This window comes from Agrilus planipennis, unplaced genomic scaffold, assembly GCF_000699045.2.
Source record: "Agrilus planipennis isolate EAB-ADULT unplaced genomic scaffold, Apla_2.0 scaffold30, whole genome shotgun sequence".
NCBI lineage: Eukaryota > Metazoa > Arthropoda > Insecta > Coleoptera > Buprestidae > Agrilus > Agrilus planipennis.
Genome location: NW_020438923.1, coordinates 1,726,319 through 1,749,210, shown reverse-complemented (window position 1 = coordinate 1,749,210; position 22,892 = coordinate 1,726,319). Strand labels below are relative to the sequence as shown.

The 22,892-nt window shown below is 34.3% G+C and overlaps 3 protein-coding genes across 3 annotated transcripts in view; all 3 read left to right on the top strand.

Moving 5' to 3' along the window:
• Positions 1-4,011: 4,011 nt before the first annotated feature.
• Positions 4,012-5,406, top strand: LOC108732288. Its single transcript, XM_018462984.2, has 3 exons — positions 4,012-4,289; positions 4,355-4,627; positions 5,262-5,406. The coding sequence occupies exons 1-3, from the start codon at positions 4,247-4,249 to the stop codon at positions 5,300-5,302; spliced, it is 357 nt and encodes a 118-aa protein (XP_018318486.1). The 5' UTR covers positions 4,012-4,246; the 3' UTR covers positions 5,303-5,406.
• Positions 5,407-6,454: 1,048 nt separating this feature from the next.
• The window catches only part of LOC108732284, a 149,094-nt gene continuing 132,656 nt past the window's right edge, over positions 6,455-22,892 (top strand). Inside the window, exons 1-2 of the transcript XR_003231003.1 lie at positions 6,455-6,874; positions 11,126-11,235. The gene's annotated coding sequence lies outside the window, so the exon portion shown is untranslated. The remainder of the gene's footprint in view (positions 6,875-11,125; positions 11,236-22,892) is intronic.
• On the top strand, positions 14,228-15,624 carry LOC112904279. The gene is made up of 3 exons (XM_025973922.1): positions 14,228-14,507; positions 14,573-14,845; positions 15,480-15,624. Exons 1-3 carry the CDS (start codon positions 14,465-14,467, stop codon positions 15,518-15,520), a joined length of 357 nt encoding a protein of 118 aa, XP_025829707.1. The 5' UTR covers positions 14,228-14,464; the 3' UTR covers positions 15,521-15,624.

Here is a 22,892-nt window from a genome sequence, read left to right as displayed (position 1 = left end):
ATAGGTTGGTAGGACACCTTCTCAGGCATGAAGGTCTAGTCAGAGACATATTAGAGGCAGAAACAGGAGTTAGGAGGGGTAGAGGTAGACTTAGATTAGATTACTGTTCGCAAATAGTCAAGGATGTGGATTGTTGTAGTTTTAGGGAAATGCGAAGTTTAGCTCAGGATAGGAAAGAGTGGAGGTGCGTGTCCAACCAGTCTTAGGACTGATGACCTTATGATGATGATGATGAGGCAAGATAGGTTGGTAGGACACCTTCTCAGGCATGAAGGTTTGGTCGCAAATAGTTAAGGATGTAGGATGTTCTAGTTTTAGGGAAATGCGAAGTTTAGCTCAGGATAGGCAAGAGTAGAATCTTAGGACTGACGACCTTATGATGATGATGATGATGATGATGATGGACAGGTGTCCTTTCTGACTGATTGTCAGTCATAAAAGAAAAGCAAAGGACAACGCTCAAGAATATTAAGGATAACGATATTGAATTGTGAGATCGACCTCTCGTTTTTTTCTTGTGCTCTTGTGTCTCTTGACTAATTAATTTATCGAGCCTTTGCACTTAAGCTTTTCAATGTAAAGCTTTTCTTTTGGCCTTTGCGGACTTTATTTATTAGGGAAGGACCATCTTTTTCCCGTTCTCTTTCTCTCTCCGTTGCCTCTTGTTCCATCCCTATCGACCTATTCCCCGTTTCAACGAAACTCTGCCACAGCTTTCGACTTAATTCCAATTTGTTTTCCGCTAATGCAGAAGGACTTGAGTTCGTTCAACATTTAAATGAAATGTAAATAACCAAAACTGTAAGTAAATTTTGCTCCGAAAAGCCGAATATTTATATTCCTGTTTGAATGTAATAGACGGCGCACATCAACTAAACCCCGCGGCCGAACTCACTCAAACGGCCCGAGATTGTTTTAATCCTCGTTTGTACCAAACCCAGACAGAAACAATTTTATTGTAAAAAGGATTAGGACGTTTAATATGCAAACGGATATTTTCTTTTTTAATCCAATTGGACGTTGTTATTGCAGTAAATGTCTTTTGAAGAGCTTCACATAGTTGTGAACTATTACGAAAAACCTTTTAGTTTTATAAAATGGATAAGCAAATTGTTTAATCTTGTATTTATATTTCGTTATATTGTGGTTAATCTACAATATATTCTATTAAAAAAACTTCCTATTGCATTGTGGGTCATTTTTACGTTGTGTTTCTGCCGATATTATGCTGAAATTATACATAACATTCCTATGAACGTTTTGTGTTGATTTGCAGCACATTTTTACATTGCATTTTTGTAAATCACAGCTATTGTTCTTGTCAAGTTATTTAAAATTTATCATAAAAATGCTTTGTATTACATTTGGTTCATTTTTACATTGCGTTTCTGTAAATTACAGCTGTTGTTCTTGCCAAGTTATTCAAAATTTATCATAATAACGCTTTGTATTACATTGTGATTCATTTTTACATTGCGTTTTTGTAAATTAAAGATATTATTGTGGTCGAGTTACTCAAAATTCATCATAAAAACGCGTTGTATTATAATGTGGTTCATTTTTACATTGCGTTTCTGTAAATTACAGCTATTATTGTGGTCGAGTTATTCAAAATTTATCATAACGTGTTGTATTATAATGTGGTTCATTTTTACATTGCGTTTCTGTAAATTACAGCTATTATTGTGGTCGAGTTATTCAAAATTTATCATAACGTGTTGTATTATAATGTGGTTCATTTTTACATTGCGTTTCTGTAAATTNATGAAGGTCTAGTCAGAGACATATTAGAGGCAGAAACAGGAGTTAGGAGGGGTAGAGGTAGACCTAGATTAGATTACTCTTCGCAAATAGTCAAGGATGTGGGTTGTTCTAGTTGTAGGGAAATGCGAAGTTTAGCTCAGGGTAGGAGAGAGTGAAGGTACGTGTCCAACCAGTCTTAGGACTGATGACCTTATGATGATGATGATGAAAAGTGTTTAGACTAATTTTCTACCCCAGTATGTTACTTTTCGTCCTAATTTCTGCAAAGTGTGACGGAAACTGAAAAAATTTTCTTCTTTATCACCACAATACATTATCTTGCCTTTTCTTTACAAACAGGCAATTAGTTTAATTTATAGGCCATTACAAAGTATAAAGGGGGTTAGAATGGTGATTTGTATGGCGCATTTCGTGGGTGAATGTTACGTAATAAAGAAAAACTTTATACGCAATTAACCGACGACCACAAGCCTTCTCAAAACAACAATGAAAATGAAAAGAAAACAAACCGAAGCTGTCTTTTATTTATTTATTTATTTTTGTTAATCAAATTGATTTACAATAATAATACCATATATAATTTTGTAACGAAATAAAATCCCAAAGGTTCAAGAAAGTTGACTGTAGAAACAGGCAATGACTTCATTATGTGTTAGGGATGCTTTAAAAATTACAAAGTGTTAATGCTTTCTAATCGTAGGTGAAGAGTTAGCTCGCCTACTTCACCTGAACAGCCGCCCCTGTCTTTTTACTTTTTACCGTAGTTTGAAATTTAAGAATTATGTTACAAGTGTTAAATAAACATCTACAAAAGTTGTTCTTTCCAATTCCCCCGATACCTTTCAAAGTATTTTAAGGTAAACCATTCCAGACAAACACTTCCCAGTCAGTGTAACGGGAATCGGTCAAATCTCTTGAGAACGAACGAAAACTTTTAAAGAGGCTCCGAGTATATTTCTCCCTTTGCGTGAATATAGAGTTATATGTTTTTGCGACAAGTTCAAAAAGGTTTCGTTCACATTTATTTGGAGTGTCTGTAGTAGATTTATTCCTTCGGGATACCTCTAACACCTTCTACATCTACTAGATTTTATTTGTAAGAACTAAGGACAATACTAAAGTTACATTTTGTTAGTATTACAATCTAAAAACATATTGTAAACTACATTAAAATAACTACAATGAATGTTGCTTGTAACGATTACGTTTATAGTGTTGGCTTGCACATAAGTAAAAATAAATTTTACACCTTTGGTTTATTTTTTTTATGCTATCCAAGTAAAAATTTTCAACATATATATTTATGCATACATATGCAAGCAAATCGCTTGTAAGTGTTCGTCGGTTATGTAGTGCGTATTGTGTCAATTACTTCGCTGTCGTTACAACCGAATTTCATTGTGGCGGAAATTTTTTTTTTTTGTAAATATTTTATACTATTCTTTAAGCTTTCTTTAATATTCTCTTAAATTTATTTTTGTATCACTTCAAATATTAATTCAACTTCTTATCTTGTGCATACCTTCAATCTAAACTATATTGTTCTCTCAATCACTTTTACCTAGAAATCGAACTTCAACTATACCTGCATGCGTTGTAATTCTAATATATGGTTTTACCCTTAATTGCTTTCCCTTGAATTCTATACAGTTCAATTCTACGTATTTCTGTGTACGAGTGTCTTCACCCTCAGTCCCACCCAACATTCTATCAAATTTGCTAACAACCCTCTCTTATAAATACTCCGAAAAATTCTTATCTACATACAGTCTACAGTTTCTACTATCGATCGTTATACCTGTAAGTTATTTCTGCTATTGTCTACATTGTTTTTATTTTGTTGTCTTTGTTATTATTACTGTTATATTATCTTGTTCTTATTGTCGCTTTATTATTTTATTATATTATTTTTTTACAATTATTACTTCTCCGAGGGACGATAACAACATTTCACTATGATCCTGTTATTGTCTTACTTGAAATAATATCAACAATCCGTTTACTTTTTAATTTACAGTTATTGATTAAACGGTTTTCTTCTAGCTCTGTGACTTTGGCATTCCGAGGAGTCTGTAGGTACTAAGGCAGGTCACGTTGATAGGATTATTTTTCAGATAAAATTGATATTTACATATTTTCAACTGGAAAATGATGTAATTTATTTATATTTTGTAGTCAATCGGTTGTAATAAGCAAGGTTTCTTTTTAATGACGTGCACATTTAATGATTGGGAATTTCAATTTAGATTTCTTCAACTTAAGCAACCGGGAAGTACAACATGGCGATTAAATATATGTATATTATGTGCATATAAAACGGTTGGTTGATGACTGTAAAAACGGGTTATCGCGAAAGGCCACTTGACCCGATCAGTTTCAGTCAGCTTGTTGCAGCGGATCTCATATAAGGGCACCTAGTTTGAGAGAAAAAAATAATAATCGAGCAACTGTTTTATTATTGTGCTTTCTTTGCAATCCGACCATGTTGTTCAGAGTAACGGTACCATTGTTGGTTTTATTTTCTGGTAAGAAAAGTTTTTTTGTTTTGAGTTTTGTGCAATGAAGTAACCAATAAATCCTTTTAATGCAGTGCTTTTTAATGTGGGATATGGAGGACGATTTCGGAGACAAGGGAATTTTATTTGGGGTACGGACGATTTTGAACCTTCCGCCGCAAGACCTGCAGTACCATCAGCTACCAATTTCGGACAAGAACAACAACAACAACAACAACAATCCAGTGCATTTGCCGATTGTACACGAAATTGTCAAACCACGTCTCAGTACGATCCAGTTTGTGGATCAGACCGGGAGACGTATAGCAACCCCGAAAGACTGGCCTGTGCAAGAAAATGCGGAAAAAGTAAGTGCTAACACTAAACAAAAATTAAGATTATAATAAAATGTTTTTAATCCTTATGCTCTTTGGTAAATTATCGTAAAAATCGACTCAGTACACAAAACAGTATACCGCATGCGAAAGTGCGTATCTTGGTAAGTCATAATATGACGCTCTCATTAATATTGTCTGCGAGGACGACGTGCGACTGTTAATTGGGGATGAGGGGAGCCCTGTCGGGTGGTACTGGGAATTAAAAAACCATTTCTTTAAAGTGATGTCTAACATACACACAAGCGTACGAATACACATTCTGCCTAGTAAGGTCCACTCTTTCGCATACCGTATGTATAAAATATTGTTTACTATAAGCAGACGTTTTAAATTAGTTATTCACTAATTGCTTTGATTTTGAATCTGATTTAAAAGCAATTTCTACGAATACGAATAATTGAAGTAAACTTTTGCTGTACAGGAACGGATTTTATAATCGATAAAGACGTAAATAATTTAAATAATCCTTTAATAATACATGAGAAAGCACATATGACTTTGCTAATGTTCATAATGATTTTTTGTTCTGTGTATTGCGTTATTTAGTCCTATAAATCAATCTATTTAGTTATTATAATAATAATTTGCTGTTTCTTTGTTTTAGTTGTACAACAGGAGTTTAGGGGTTCTTGTGCTCCCCTTTGATTTAATCGTTCCATGGACATTGTCAACTATCAATATGACTTACTGCAAATTTATTTGAAATGCAGTTTTACTGTTGGGTTGTTTAAAATAAATTTTATGTTTTATCAAGCAAATGTTATTGATGTATACTGTCATCATTGTGGAATTGAAGGAAAACTATTACAGTATTATTATTGTCATGTTTATTCATATTATGTGCGAATTGTAGGTTCGGATTATGGATTTTATAATTTATGTATTTAATGCCTTAAAGACAAATAAATTTTGCGTTATTTGATAGATTTGGGTTATAATTTGTTCCCTTGTCAACTGTTTACACGAAAGATAATTAAAAAAAAAAAACGAGAAACAGAGGAGACGTTTTTAATTTTTCGTGCCGCGCTGGCGAGTGCGAACAAGCTCAAAATCTTTCCTAACAAGCTTAAAAATTGAATATAAAACCCCTAAAGCTGCTTAAGGATTTATGGAGGGTAGACTCGAATATAAATAAGGATTTGTGTCGGCAAGAAGTTGACAAAGTATTATCCTGCTTGAAGTCGCTACAAGAGGAAATATAGGTGCGCACACGTATACGTATATGTATTATAACAAAAATTTGTTATACTTGAACTTTGACAATTTGGATAGAGGCGACAACGGGCTTTTCGAAAATTGGAAGTCACCTTATCTAGCGCGAGAATTATTAACTGTCACTCGCAATTATTGGAAATAAATGTCCAAGTACGGTTCTGGACTTTTGATACTGTTAAATTGCATCCCATTCGTTTCTACCTACCTTAGATACCTAGCAGAAAATTGGAAAGATTTTTCAAAAAAATCGGTACCTAATAAAAATCGCACATCATATTTCTTTCTTGCCTTTCCTTTAAATTCTTACACATAATATACTGCTGTCTTACATAAATTTTGTTGAAACATAATTTACTAGTTAAATTTTATTTTAAAAAACAACAGTAATTAATAATTCTTGAGGCAAAATTACAGTCAAGCTTTCGTAAAGTTCTCGGAGTTCTTTTCTTTTTCAGTAGGTTCACACTTACAGATTTCCCAATAATATATAAATCATATAAACACCGAACCGAACATATACGAATGCGTCGAATTGTTCCGATTGTAATTGTAATATGTTTGTCACTGTTTTATTTAAAGTGTCGAAAGTGGTGTAAATCGATAATGTATATTATTTGATTTGGAAGCAAATTAGTTGCAAATTAGTGAAATTTAGACCATGCGCGAAACCAATTAATAATAAATTAAATAATTCAAAACGTATTAAAGATGAGATAAAGATAAAGATGTTTGATTAATTGAAATATTATAGCACTCGGCGTGATGAAGATGACTCACAATAGGTATTTTGTTATCACTGTGTGAAAGAGAAAGGGATCTGGAATGTTCCGTGTTACTAGCAGATATACGCATGTTGTTTGCGCAGAAGTTAAAAATAATAAAGTCCGCGATGTACTTTACGTTCGGTTTATTAAAGTGGAATTTATTATTTTGTACGTGGTGTATTTAAAACTATTTGTTCGAAATGCCTGCTTGTGGAATTGGCCAGTTACTACAAAAAGAGTAAGAACATTTTTTGTAAACTAAATTTAATAGTTATGATGCATTTGAAATTGGTATTGATGGACAGGTGAACAGGAAGAAAAGGTTAGAAGCCTTCGAAATGTGGTGTTATAGGCGAATTATCAGTACTGTATGAAAATAAATAAAAGTAAAACTAAAATACTGATATGCAAGGGAAGAAAAAGTAGGGAAAGAGCGAATATAAAGATTGGAGACGAAAAATTAAAAGAAGTGGCTGATTTTAGGTATCTAGGAAGTCAGATAAGTCAGGATGGAAGGAGTAGTAGGGATATAAAGCAGAGGATAGCGCAGGGACGTGTCGCCTTTAATAAAAAGAAGTCACTTCTATGCTCGCGAACGATTAATTTAGAAATTCGAAAAAGTTTGTTAAAGGTGTATGTTTGGTGCACGGCGTTGTACGGGTGCGAAACATGGACAGTGGGAGCGGCGGAAAAGAAAAGGTTAGAAGCGTTCGAAATGTGGTGTTATAGGCGGATGATGAGGATATCGTGGGTAGAAAAGGTTAGAAATGAAGAGGTATTGGAAAGAATAGGAGAACAGAGGACTCTATGGAAGTCAATAAAAAATAGGCGAGATAGGTTGGTAGGACACCTTCTCAGGCATGAAGGTCTAGTCAGAGACATATTAGAGGCAGAAACAGGAGTTAGGAGGGGTAGAGGTAGACCTAGATTAGATTACTGTTCGCAAATAGTTAAGGATGTGGGCTGTTCTAGTTTTAGGGAAATGCGAAGTTTAGCTCAGGATAGGAAAGAGTGGAGGTGCGTGTCCAACCAGTCTTAGGACTGATGACCTTATGATGATGATGATGAGGCAAGATAGGTTGGTAGGACACCTTCTCAGGCATGAAGGTTTGGTCGCAAATAGTTAAGGATGTAGGATGTTCTAGTTTTAGGGAAATGCGAAGTTTAGCTCAGGATAGGCAAGAGTAGAATCTTAGGACTGACGACCTTATGATGATGATGATGATGATGATGATGGACAGGTGTCCTTTCTGACTGATTGTCAGTCATAAAAGAAAAGCAAAGGACAACGCTCAAGAATATTAAGGATAACGATATTGAATTGTGAGATCGACCTCTCGTTTTTTTCTTGTGCTCTTGTGTCTCTTGACTAATTAATTTATCGAGCCTTTGCACTTAAGCTTTTCAATGTAAAGCTTTTCTTTTGGCCTTTGCGGACTTTATTTATTAGGGAAGGACCATCTTTTTCCCGTTCTCTTTCTCTCTCCGTTGCCTCTTGTTCCATCCCTATCGACCTATTCCCCGTTTCAACGAAACTCTGCCACAGCTTTCGACTTAATTCCAATTTGTTTTCCGCTAATGCAGAAGGACTTGAGTTCGTTCAACATTTAAATGAAATGTAAATAACCAAAACTGTAAGTAAATTTTGCTCCGAAAAGCCGAATATTTATATTCCTGTTTGAATGTAATAGACGGCGCACATCAACTAAACCCCGCGGCCGAACTCACTCAAACGGCCCGAGATTGTTTTAATCCTCGTTTGTACCAAACCCAGACAGAAACAATTTTATTGTAAAAAGGATTAGGACGTTTAATATGCAAACGGATATTTTCTTTTTTAATCCAATTGGACGTTGTTATTGCAGTAAATGTCTTTTGAAGAGCTTCACATAGTTGTGAACTATTACGAAAAACCTTTTAGTTTTATAAAATGGATAAGCAAATTGTTTAATCTTGTATTTATATTTCGTTATATTGTGGTTAATCTACAATATATTCTATTAAAAAAACTTCCTATTGCATTGTGGGTCATTTTTACGTTGTGTTTCTGCCGATATTATGCTGAAATTATACATAACATTCCTATGAACGTTTTGTGTTGATTTGCAGCACATTTTTACATTGCATTTTTGTAAATCACAGCTATTGTTCTTGTCAAGTTATTTAAAATTTATCATAAAAATGCTTTGTATTACATTTGGTTCATTTTTACATTGCGTTTCTGTAAATTACAGCTGTTGTTCTTGCCAAGTTATTCAAAATTTATCATAATAACGCTTTGTATTACATTGTGATTCATTTTTACATTGCGTTTTTGTAAATTAAAGATATTATTGTGGTCGAGTTACTCAAAATTCATCATAAAAACGCGTTGTATTATAATGTGGTTCATTTTTACATTGCGTTTCTGTAAATTACAGCTATTATTGTGGTCGAGTTATTCAAAATTTATCATAACGTGTTGTATTATAATGTGGTTCATTTTTACATTGCGTTTCTGTAAATTACAGCTATTATTGTGGTCGAGTTATTCAAAATTTATCATAACGTATTGTATTACATTGTGGTTTATTTTTACATTGCATTTCTGTAAATTATTGTGGTCAAGTTATTCAAATTTATCAGAGTATTTTGTCCAGATTGTTCAATATATTCTCCTTTGCCAAAATGTCTTCAAAAGTACATCATTTTACCTAAGGGGTTAGTTAATGTGCATTCTTGCATGTTGATGATTCAACGTTGTAATAACAGGAGGCATGACTACGACGGACAGTCCAGAGACATGGATGTTCGGGATTTCCCTGGAGGTATGCGCTACGCCACAAAGAGGGTCCGGTGTTACGGGAATGGGAATGTGGTTCCTCTTTATCTACGCCGATATCGACCGGTAACGTTAGTCTACGTTCTTAGGGAAAGAAAAGTTCGTGTAGGGAATGAATTGATGACAGGCTGATGAAAACAATGAACAAATTTTAAATTCTTTCCGGAAGTGAAACAAAACAGAATGCGTTAATTATTGAAATGATTAGTTCTGACCTGAGATAGCTATTATATTTAAACAGTGGACTAGGGATTTAAAATAAAATGTAGAATTTTCAGGGACGATAGAGTGGGAATAGGGATAGCAGGAGTTTAATTTTCAAGGGATAAAAAGCAGATTGTATAGTAAAATGAAGCGCAGGATTTAGATGGTTTTGCCTTTGCGTTTCGCTGTGGACGGATTAACAAAGATGCTTTGAAATTGCTGAAAGTACGTAATAGTTAAACAGAGAGAGATGCAAAAGTGTTATTAACTGCAGGAATGGTGTTTAGACTTGCCATATTTCTGCAGCTTTTGTAACATAACGTTCTTGCGAGAGAGAGAGAGATATCTATATACGTTCTTCCGCCTAAGTGGCAATAACGTTAGTAATTATTGTTTCACTTAATAGGTGATAAATGACGCCGTAAAATGCCCGAGCCCTAAAATTATATACGAGGCGCCGAACGGGATCCCTTTTTATGAAAATTCACGCTCCAGTTTAAGGGCAACACACCACGGGAATTAAGTCGAAAATGTCGGCATATTGCATCTCTTCTTCTGTTGTTGTTGCAAATAAAATTTTTAATTTTTCGTCTCGCTGCAATTAGTTTCTCGCGCCAAGAAACGGACATAAACACCCAAATAAAAAGCGCCATTATTTCTTCAGCCGAAAAAAACAAACGACGGACGTGCCAGTAAAATGTTTACATGGACAAATTAAAACGAACAAAGATAAGTGGAAAACTTTAACGGGAAAAGTTACTTTATTATTCGGGATAAAAACATGATTACAAATTATTTGAATTGAAGACTTTTCTTTACTTCTTTTCTGAAATTCATCTTGTTAGAGAACATCGTCAATTAGTCAATAGAAATAATGTGAATGTAGTAAACGTTTTGTATTACATTGTGGTTGATTTCTACCATTAAGCTAGTGTTGTGGTCAGGTTTTTTAAAATTTACCCGTAATTTTACATTGTGGTCCTTTTTTACATTGCGTTTCTTTACATTACAGCAAGTAGGTGGCGTCATGTGATTTAAGATTTACCATAAGCGCCTTATATTATATTGCAGTACATTTTACATTGCGTTTCTGAAAATTACAGGAAATATTACGGTTAGATTTTTCCAAATTTCCATTTTGTATTATATTGTGGTACATTTTACATTGCGTTTTTGAAAATTACAGGTGATATTATGGTAATATTATTCCAAATTTATTACACATAAGCGTTTTGCGTTTATGTAATTTAAAATGTATACGTGTGTTTTACATTGTGGTCTAGTTTTACATTGCATTTCTTTACATTCTAGTTAATAAGTGGAGTCCAGCGATTCAAAATTTACCACAAACGTTTTGTATTGTGGCATATTTTTATGTTACATTGTGTTAATGTAAAATATTGCCCATATTTCTCGTTCTATATGTTTTTTCTGAAATTTTGACATATGTATATTTCGTTACAGAAAAGCGTCAGTTAACCTACAGGACATCAGGAAAAAGGAAAGAAAATATGAAAATGTGGTTATGACAGCTGGAGAGGATGATCGTGTATCAGGCAGATAATAACGATAAGGTAGGACTGAAGTTTATTAAGCTAATTTTTTTATTTATTAACTACGAAAAGCATCCCTGAAGGCAGCTGTAAAGTGTTTTTACTACCTGTATTAGTTGAGCATTAAACTATTATACGCTGGATTGACCCTCATCATTACAAACTTAAAGTGTCATCTGCCAATGTGCAAAGGGACTGTTATGCCTACCTATAAACGAATACATAGGTCAAGTTGATGACCTTTCAGGGAGAGTATTCGAAAGTACAATATTAAATGTCTAATTTACGATATAAGTTATAAGCCGTGGTTCTAAAATAGTTGTTATTGCTGGTTTACGTCGTATTTAGAACATAATTAATTGTCTTTGAAAAACCGATTTCACAAAGTCGAAATTTTGTTTTGGTGCATGCAGCGAGTGAGCGACTAAATTCCATTTTAGCTATCATCAAAATCCTTTCCCCCGGTTAGGTATACCAATTAAAGTCCGCGAAATAAACTAATTAAACAAACAATAACAGTTCAGGTGATGAAATATACACCGTCGGTGCCGTCAGTGGCGGTAGACTCGGACAAATGAGTATATCATTAAATTGCAAATGGAGGCGCAAACATCTAGAGAGTGCTTTGCATTTTAATTTGCGCTAGAAACGGTATAGTACACTTTTGTGGATAGGAAACGTGTGTGATACATTTGAACGGATATGTGCCGAGACTTATTTAACCACTGTCGAATGAATAGAAAAAGTTGAACTGATACGTATAAAGCTTCGTTGTTATAAACGGACTGTTGATATAAACGGAGTCTTGGCAAACGATTTTTGTTGTATCTGTAACTTATTTCATTTAAACCGGTTGAGGCTAGTAGGGGTTAAATATACCCATCGCAATATAATTGCATCTTGTCTCATATTTGGATGAAGATTAGACGATATGACAGTTGAAGTTTGCGTAATATCCAAATAGAGAGGATGCTCCAGGAATTACAGTCAACAAAGTTGTAGACAAACTTACAGTACTTTATAAATCATTTTGGTGTTTTACTTTTCCTTTAATACCATATACGTTCATGGTTTACTAAGTTTGGTCATACGCTGGATAGTCACGCATGGGTTTACCAATACTGGATCGTAGTTCTGGCAATCTTCAAATGCCAAGGGTAGGCATATTAACGTTTCGTCAAGTTTGGTCCAATACTGGGCAGTCAAGTACGGGTTTGTCAATATTGGATCAAAGTTAGGTCAAGGCCAGGTACATAAACGTTTCGCTATATCCAATATTGGGTAATGAAGTATGGTCAAAATGGAAGCGACACAGTTGCACTATCTTGGATTACATTTGCCATAATATTACCTGTCCAATTTTGAGTTAATATTGTTCTTCAATTCTTGGTCCAGTATTGGCTGTCGGGTATTTACCATGCTTGGTCCAATATTGGTTGCGAATCTTGGAGCAGAATTGAACAGTTTTGGGCCAAGCTTGGATGAAGCTGTTGTGATTTCCTACATGGGAATATCGTGTGTTTTATTCTATGTTAGTGCGACGATCCTGACGATCCTTTCAATTCCTGTTGTGAAAAAGTTTTCCTAGAACGTTTGATAGTAGTGACAGAAATTTAATTATCAGATATCATCTGTACGGCTGTTATTGAAGGGTGTATTGTTTCATTTTCGGTATCATCGATTGTACGTCTTTATATGCATCTGCATCCTTTTATCTATACAGGAACGTACATTTTCCAAGTTTGGATTCATTAAACGAAAATTACCTTCCGCCGTTTGTCAGGCTTATGAAATATGGACTGTTAAATATGCAAGCCGAAATGAGTCTTGTTCAGATGAAGCTTCTTTTTATCCAGAGCAAGAGAGGGAGCCGGGAGTTGCCGGTGTATAGATACATATGTACCTAGTGCTGCCTGCCATCCTGCTATTCCTGCTGATTCAGCTTCATGTTGTGCACATACTTACGGTTACTCCCTGTCGTATTAGACGAACCTTCTCTGCTCCTCAGGGCTCGTCTTATTATAAAATAGAATGGAAAGAATTCGTTTTGGCGGCAGACGGAATACGATACTCCGACGTAAGTGAAAACTGCGGATGCTGTGCGGAGGAATTTAACAAACGAAATATTTACTTTACCCGGAATTATTTTCGAATTGTAGATGAAAGTTGCAATTACAAACATCTGTATTGTAAATCCTGAAAGGATATTTTTTTGGGGCATTTCTCAAAGAATTAATTAACGATATCGATAATTCAGATGAAAATATTTAAATTGAAACATTTGAACCCACTCATTTTATTGCAATTGTTTAGTTTCATCTCGAGTACGTTAAAATTAGCCATTTTTAACTTCTTTCCTGGATATTAAAAGTAGGTTTATAAGGAATTCTTCCATCCGTCAGTTAGTTCCCGAATGTTGTATTATCAGCTTTCTCAGTTGTACCGATTTCAGTTGAAAGGCAATGAACAGTTGGGAAATAGAAAGGGGCTGATGAAGACAGGAATGAAGGATTTTATAATTGGGACAGGATAGGAATGAGTGTAAGTTCGTGTTCAGCTAGTATGCATCAGGTACAATTGTAAATCCTGAAAGGATATTTNTATTTTGTTGTCTTTGTTATTATTACTGTTATATTATCTTGTTCTTATTGTCGCTTTATTATTTTATTATATTATTTTTTTACAATTATTACTTCTCCGAGGGACGATAACAACATTTCACTATGATCCTGTTATTGTCTTACTTGAAATAATATCAACAATCCGTTTACTTTTTAATTTACAGTTATTGATTAAACGGTTTTCTTCTAGCTCTGTGACTTTGGCATTCCGAGGAGTCTGTAGGTACTAAGGCAGGTCACGTTGATAGGATTATTTTTCAGATAAAATTGATATTTACATATTTTCAACTGGAAAATGATGTAATTTATTTATATTTTGTAGTCAATCGGTTGTAATAAGCAAGGTTTCTTTTTAATGACGTGCACATTTAATGATTGGGAATTTCAATTTAGATTTCTTCAACTTAAGCAACCGGGAAGTACAACATGGCGATTAAATATATGTATATTATGTGCATATAAAACGGTTGGTTGATGACTGTAAAAACGGGTTATCGCGAAAGGCCACTTGACCCGATCAGTTTCAGTCAGCTTGTTGCAGCGGATCTCATATAAGGGCACCTAGTTTGAGAGAAAAAAATAATAATCGAGCAACTGTTTTATTATTGTGCTTTCTTTGCAATCCGACCATGTTGTTCAGAGTAACGGTACCATTGTTGGTTTTATTTTCTGGTAAGAAAAGTTTTTTTGTTTTGAGTTTTGTGCAATGAAGTAACCAATAAATCCTTTTAATGCAGTGCTTTTTAATGTGGGATATGGAGGACGATTTCGGAGACAAGGGAATTTTATTTGGGGTACGGACGATTTTGAACCTTCCGCCGCAAGACCTGCAGTACCATCAGCTACCAATTTCGGACAAGAACAACAACAACAACAACAACAATCCAGTGCATTTGCCGATTGTACACGAAATTGTCAAACCACGTCTCAGTACGATCCAGTTTGTGGATCAGACCGGGAGACGTATAGCAACCCCGAAAGACTGGCCTGTGCAAGAAAATGCGGAAAAAGTAAGTGCTAACACTAAACAAAAATTAAGATTATAATAAAATGTTTTTAATCCTTATGCTCTTTGGTAAATTATCGTAAAAATCGACTCAGTACACAAAACAGTATACCGCATGCGAAAGTGCGTATCTTGGTAAGTCATAATATGACGCTCTCATTAATATTGTCTGCGAGGACGACGTGCGACTGTTAATTGGGGATGAGGGGAGCCCTGTCGGGTGGTACTGGGAATTAAAAAACCATTTCTTTAAAGTGATGTCTAACATACACACAAGCGTACGAATACACATTCTGCCTAGTAAGGTCCACTCTTTCGCATACCGTATGTATAAAATATTGTTTACTATAAGCAGACGTTTTAAATTAGTTATTCACTAATTGCTTTGATTTTGAATCTGATTTAAAAGCAATTTCTACGAATACGAATAATTGAAGTAAACTTTTGCTGTACAGGAACGGATTTTATAATCGATAAAGACGTAAATAATTTAAATAATCCTTTAATAATACATGAGAAAGCACATATGACTTTGCTAATGTTCATAATGATTTTTTGTTCTGTGTATTGCGTTATTTAGTCCTATAAATCAATCTATTTAGTTATTATAATAATAATTTGCTGTTTCTTTGTTTTAGTTGTACAACAGGAGTTTAGGGGTTCTTGTGCTCCCCTTTGATTTAATCGTTCCATGGACATTGTCAACTATCAATATGACTTACTGCAAATTTATTTGAAATGCAGTTTTACTGTTGGGTTGTTTAAAATAAATTTTATGTTTTATCAAGCAAATGTTATTGATGTATACTGTCATCATTGTGGAATTGAAGGAAAACTATTACAGTATTATTATTGTCATGTTTATTCATATTATGTGCGAATTGTAGGTTCGGATTATGGATTTTATAATTTATGTATTTAATGCCTTAAAGACAAATAAATTTTGCGTTATTTGATAGATTTGGGTTATAATTTGTTCCCTTGTCAACTGTTTACACGAAAGATAATTAAAAAAAAAAAACGAGAAACAGAGGAGACGTTTTTAATTTTTCGTGCCGCGCTGGCGAGTGCGAACAAGCTCAAAATCTTTCCTAACAAGCTTAAAAATTGAATATAAAACCCCTAAAGCTGCTTAAGGATTTATGGAGGGTAGACTCGAATATAAATAAGGATTTGTGTCGGCAAGAAGTTGACAAAGTATTATCCTGCTTGAAGTCGCTACAAGAGGAAATATAGGTGCGCACACGTATACGTATATGTATTATAACAAAAATTTGTTATACTTGAACTTTGACAATTTGGATAGAGGCGACAACGGGCTTTTCGAAAATTGGAAGTCACCTTATCTAGCGCGAGAATTATTAACTGTCACTCGCAATTATTGGAAATAAATGTCCAAGTACGGTTCTGGACTTTTGATACTGTTAAATTGCATCCCATTCGTTTCTACCTACCTTAGATACCTAGCAGAAAATTGGAAAGATTTTTCAAAAAAATCGGTACCTAATAAAAATCGCACATCATATTTCTTTCTTGCCTTTCCTTTAAATTCTTACACATAATATACTGCTGTCTTACATAAATTTTGTTGAAACATAATTTACTAGTTAAATTTTATTTTAAAAAACAACAGTAATTAATAATTCTTGAGGCAAAATTACAGTCAAGCTTTCGTAAAGTTCTCGGAGTTCTTTTCTTTTTCAGTAGGTTCACACTTACAGATTTCCCAATAATATATAAATCATATAAACACCGAACCGAACATATACGAATGCGTCGAATTGTTCCGATTGTAATTGTAATATGTTTGTCACTGTTTTATTTAAAGTGTCGAAAGTGGTGTAAATCGATAATGTATATTATTTGATTTGGAAGCAAATTAGTTGCAAATTAGTGAAATTTAGACCATGCGCGAAACCAATTAATAATAAATTAAATAATTCAAAACGTATTAAAGATGAGATAAAGATAAAGATGTTTGATTAATTGAAATATTATAGCACTCGGCGTGATGAAGATGACTCACAATAGGTATTTTGTTATCACTGTGTGAAAGAGAAAGGGATCTGGAATGTTCCGTGTTACTAGCAGATATACGCATGTTGTTTGCGCAGAAGTTAAAAATAATAAAGTCCGCGATGTACTTTACGTTCGGTTTATTAAAGTGGAATTTATTATTTTGTACGTGGTGTATTTAAAACTATTTGTTCGAAATGCCTGCTTGTGGAATTGGCCAGTTACTACAAAAAGAGTAAGAACATTTTTTGTAAACTAAATTTAATAGTTATGATGCATTTGAAATTGGTATTGATGGACAGGTGAACAGGAAGAAAAGGTTAGAAGCCTTCGAAATGTGGTGTTATAGGCGAATTATCAGTACTGTATGAAAATAAATAAAAGTAAAACTAAAATACTGATATGCAAGGGAAGAAAAAGTAGGGAAAGAGCGAATATAAAGATTGGAGACGAAAAATTAAAAGAAGTGGCTGATTTTAGGTATCTAGGAAGTCAGATAAGTCAGGATGGAAGGAGTAGTAGGGATATAAAGCAGAGGATAGCGCAGGGACGTGTCGCCTTTAATAAAAAGAAGTCACTTCTATGCTCGCGAACGATTAATTTAGAAATTCGAAAAAGTTTGTTAAAGGTGTATGTTTGGAGCACGGCGTTGTACAGGTGCGAAACATAGACAGTGGGCACGGCGGAAAAGAAAAGGTTAGAAGCGTTCGAAATGTAGTATTATAGGCGGATGATGAGGATATCGTGGGTAGAAAAGGTTAGAAATGAAGAGGTATTAGAAAGAAAAGGAAGAACAGAGGACTCTATGGAAGTCAATAAGGAATAGGCGAGATAGGTTGGTACGACACCTTCTCAGGCATGAAGGTATAGTCAGAGACATATTAGAGGCAGAAACAGGAGTTAGGAGGGGTAGAGGTAGACTTAGATTAGATTACTGTTCGCAAATAGTCAAGGATGTGGATTGTTGTAGTTTTAGGGAAATGCGAAGTTTAGCTCAGGATAGGAAAGAGTGGAGGTGCGTGTCCAACCAGTCTTAGGACTGATGACCTTATGATGATGATGNAAGGATATTTTGTTGGAGCATTGCTCAAAAAATTAATTAGGGATATCGATAATTCAGATGAAAACATTTAAACCCACTCATTTTATTGCAATTGTTTAGTTTCATCTCGAGTACGTTAAAATTAGCGATTTTTGACTTCCTTCCTGGATATTAAAAGTAGATCTATAAGGAATTCTTCCATTGGTCAGTTAGTTTCCGAATGTTATATTATCAGTTATCTCAGTTGTACCGATTTCAGTTGAAAGGCAATGAACAGTTGGGAAATAGAAAGGGGCTGATGAAGACAGGAATGAAGGATTTTATAATTGGGACAGGATAGGAATGAGTGTAAGTTCGTGTTCAGCTAGTATGCATCAGGTACAATTGTAAATCCTGAAAGGATATTTTGTTGGAGCATTGCTCAAAAAATTAATTAGGGATATCGATAATTCAGATGAAAACATTTAAACCCACTCATTTTATTGCAATTGTTTAGTTTCATCTCGAGTACGTTAAAATTAGCGATTTTTGACTTCCTTCCTGGATATTAAAAGTAGATCTATAAGGAATTCTTCCATTGGTCAGTTAGTTTCCGAATGTTATATTATCAGTTATCTCAGTTGTACCGATTTCAGTTGAAAGGCAATGAACAGTTGGGAAATAGAAAGGGGCTGATGAAGACAGGAATGAAGGATTTTATAATTGGGACAGGATAGGAATGAGTGTAAGTTCGTGTTCAGCTAGTATGCATCAGGTACAATTGTAAATCCTGAAAGGATATTTTGTTGGAGCATTGCTCAAAAAATTAATTAGGGATATCGATAATTCAGATGAAAACATTTAAACCCACTCATTTTATTGCAATTGTTTAGTTTCATCTCGAGTACGTTAAAATTAGCGATTTTTGACTTCCTTCCTGGATATTAAAAGTAGATCTATAAGGAATTCTTCCATTGGTCAGTTAGTTTCCGAATGTTATATTATCAGTTATCTCAGTTGTACCGATTTCAGTTGAAAGGCAATGAACAGTTGGGAAATAGAAAGGGGCTGATGAAGACAGGAATGAAGGATTTTATAATTGGGACAGGATAGGAATGAGTGTAAGTTCGTGTTCAGCTAGTATGCATCAGGTACAATTGTAAATCCTGAAAGGATATTTTGTTGGAGCATTGCTCAAAAAATTAATTAGGGATATCGATAATTCAGATGAAAACATTTAAACCCACTCATTTTATTGCAATTGTTTAGTTTCATCTCGAGTACGTTAAAATTAGCGATTTTTGACTTCCTTCCTGGATATTAAAAGTAGATCTATAAGGAATTCTTCCATTGGTCAGTTAGTTTCCGAATGTTATATTATCAGTTATCTCAGTTGTACCGATTTCAGTTGAAAGGCAATGAACAGTTGGGAAATAGAAAGGGGCTGATGAAGACAGGAATGAAGGATTTTATAATTGGGACAGGATAGGAATGAGTGTAAGTTCGTGTTCAGCTAGTATGCATCAGGTACAATTGTAAATCCTGAAAGGATATTTTGTTGGAGCATTGCTCAAAAAATTAATTAGGGATATCGATAATTCAGATGAAAACATTTAAACCCACTCATTTTATTGCAATTGTTTAGTTTCATCTCGAGTACGTTAAAATTAGCGATTTTTGACTTCCTTCCTGGATATTAAAAGTAGATCTATAAGGAATTCTTCCATTGGTCAGTTAGTTTCCGAATGTTATATTATCAGTTATCTCAGTTGTACCGATTTCAGTTGAAAGGCAATGAACAGTTGGGAAATAGAAAGGGGCTGATGAAGACAGGAATGAAGGATTTTATAATTGGGACAGGATAGGAATGAGTGTAAGTTCGTGTTCAGCTAGTATGCATCAGGTACAATTGTAAATCCTGAAAGGATATTTTGTTGGAGCATTGCTCAAAAAATTAATTAGGGATATCGATAATTCAGATGAAAACATTTAAACCCACTCATTTTATTGCAATTGTTTAGTTTCATCTCGAGTACGTTAAAATTAGCGATTTTTGACTTCCTTCCTGGATATTAAAAGTAGATCTATAAGGAATTCTTCCATTGGTCAGTTAGTTTCCGAATGTTATATTATCAGTTATCTCAGTTGTACCGATTTCAGTTGAAAGGCAATGAACAGTTGGGAAATAGAAAGGGGCTGATGAAGACAGGAATGAAGGATTTTATAATTGGGACAGGATAGGAATGAGTGTAAGTTCGTGTTCAGCTAGTATGCATCAGGTACAATTGTAAATCCTGAAAGGATATTTTGTTGGAGCATTGCTCAAAAAATTAATTAGGGATATCGATAATTCAGATGAAAACATTTAAACCCACTCATTTTATTGCAATTGTTTAGTTTCATCTCGAGTACGTTAAAATTAGCGATTTTTGACTTCCTTCCTGGATATTAAAAGTAGATCTATAAGGAATTCTTCCATTGGTCAGTTAGTTTCCGAATGTTATATTATCAGTTATCTCAGTTGTACCGATTTCAGTTGAAAGGCAATGAACAGTTGGGAAATAGAAAGGGGCTGATGAAGACAGGAATGAAGGATTTTATAATTGGGACAGGATAGGAATGAGTGTAAGTTCGTGTTCAGCTAGTATGCATCAGGTACAATTGTAAATCCTGAAAGGATATTTTGTTGGAGCATTGCTCAAAAAATTAATTAGGGATATCGATAATTCAGATGAAAACATTTAAACCCACTCATTTTATTGCAATTGTTTAGTTTCATCTCGAGTACGTTAAAATTAGCGATTTTTGACTTCCTTCCTGGATATTAAAAGTAGATCTATAAGGAATTCTTCCATTGGTCAGTTAGTTTCCGAATGTTATATTATCAGTTATCTCAGTTGTACCGATTTCAGTTGAAAGGCAATGAACAGTTGGGAAATAGAAAGGGGCTGATGAAGACAGGAATGAAGGATTTTATAATTGGGACAGGATAGGAATGAGTGTAAGTTCGTGTTCAGCTAGTATGCATCAGGTACAATTGTAAATCCTGAAAGGATATTTTGTTGGAGCATTGCTCAAAAAATTAATTAGGGATATCGATAATTCAGATGAAAACATTTAAACCCACTCATTTTATTGCAATTGTTTAGTTTCATCTCGAGTACGTTAAAATTAGCGATTTTTGACTTCCTTCCTGGATATTAAAAGTAGATCTATAAGGAATTCTTCCATTGGTCAGTTAGTTTCCGAATGTTATATTATCAGTTATCTCAGTTGTACCGATTTCAGTTGAAAGGCAATGAACAGTTGGGAAATAGAAAGGGGCTGATGAAGACAGGAATGAAGGATTTTATAATTGGGACAGGATAGGAATGAGTGTAAGTTCGTGTTCAGCTAGTATGCATCAGGTACAATTGTAAATCCTGAAAGGATATTTTGTTGGAGCATTGCTCAAAAAATTAATTAGGGATATCGATAATTCAGATGAAAACATTTAAACCCACTCATTTTATTGCAATTGTTTAGTTTCATCTCGAGTACGTTAAAATTAGCGATTTTTGACTTCCTTCCTGGATATTAAAAGTAGATCTATAAGGAATTCTTCCATTGGTCAGTTAGTTTCCGAATGTTATATTATCAGTTATCTCAGTTGTACCGATTTCAGTTGAAAGGCAATGAACAGTTGGGAAATAGAAAGGGGCTGATGAAGACAGGAATGAAGGATTTTATAATTGGGACAGGATAGGAATGAGTGTAAGTTCGTGTTCAGCTAGTATGCATCAGGTACAATTGTAAATCCTGAAAGGATATTTTGTTGGAGCATTGCTCAAAAAATTAATTAGGGATATCGATAATTCAGATGAAAACATTTAAACCCACTCATTTTATTGCAATTGTTTAGTTTCATCTCGAGTACGTTAAAATTAGCGATTTTTGACTTCCTTCCTGGATATTAAAAGTAGATCTATAAGGAATTCTTCCATTGGTCAGTTAGTTTCCGAATGTTATATTATCAGTTATCTCAGTTGTACCGATTTCAGTTGAAAGGCAATGAACAGTTGGGAAATAGAAAGGGGCTGATGAAGACAGGAATGAAGGATTTTATAATTGGGACAGGATAGGAATGAGTGTAAGTTCGTGTTCAGCTAGTATGCATCAGGTACAATTGTAAATCCTGAAAGGATATTTTGTTGGAGCATTGCTCAAAAAATTAATTAGGGATATCGATAATTCAGATGAAAACATTTAAACCCACTCATTTTATTGCAATTGTTTAGTTTCATCTCGAGTACGTTAAAATTAGCGATTTTTGACTTCCTTCCTGGATATTAAAAGTAGATCTATAAGGAATTCTTCCATTGGTCAGTTAGTTTCCGAATGTTATATTATCAGTTATCTCAGTTGTACCGATTTCAGTTGAAAGGCAATGAACAGTTGGGAAATAGAAAGGGGCTGATGAAGACAGGAATGAAGGATTTTATAATTGGGACAGGATAGGAATGAGTGTAAGTTCGTGTTCAGCTAGTATGCATCAGGTACAATTGTAAATCCTGAAAGGATATTTTGTTGGAGCATTGCTCAAAAAATTAATTAGGGATATCGATAATTCAGATGAAAACATTTAAACCCACTCATTTTATTGCAATTGTTTAGTTTCATCTCGAGTACGTTAAAATTAGCGATTTTTGACTTCCTTCCTGGATATTAAAAGTAGATCTATAAGGAATTCTTCCATTGGTCAGTTAGTTTCCGAATGTTATATTATCAGTTATCTCAGTTGTACCGATTTCAGTTGAAAGGCAATGAACAGTTGGGAAATAGAAAGGGGCTGATGAAGACAGGAATGAAGGATTTTATAATTGGGACAGGATAGGAATGAGTGTAAGTTCGTGTTCAGCTAGTATGCATCAGGTACAATTGTAAATCCTGAAAGGATATTTTGTTGGAGCATTGCTCAAAAAATTAATTAGGGATATCGATAATTCAGATGAAAACATTTAAACCCACTCATTTT

What these genes read in the sequence shown, in the direction of transcription:
- LOC108732288 (XM_018462984.2), top strand. Translation starts at nt 4,247, where the DNA reads ATGTTGTTCAGAGTAACGGTACCATTGTTGGTTTTATTTTCTG. An exon ending in ATTGTTGGTTTTATTTTCTG is followed by an intron (nt 4,290 to 4,354) that starts GTAAGAAAAGTT and finishes CTTTTAATGCAG; the next exon opens with TGCTTTTTAATGTGGGATAT. An exon ending in TGCAAGAAAATGCGGAAAAA is followed by an intron (nt 4,628 to 5,261) that starts GTAAGTGCTAAC and finishes TCTTTGTTTTAG; the next exon opens with TTGTACAACAGGAGTTTAGG.
- LOC112904279 (XM_025973922.1), top strand. Translation starts at nt 14,465, where the DNA reads ATGTTGTTCAGAGTAACGGTACCATTGTTGGTTTTATTTTCTG. An exon ending in ATTGTTGGTTTTATTTTCTG is followed by an intron (nt 14,508 to 14,572) that starts GTAAGAAAAGTT and finishes CTTTTAATGCAG; the next exon opens with TGCTTTTTAATGTGGGATAT. An exon ending in TGCAAGAAAATGCGGAAAAA is followed by an intron (nt 14,846 to 15,479) that starts GTAAGTGCTAAC and finishes TCTTTGTTTTAG; the next exon opens with TTGTACAACAGGAGTTTAGG.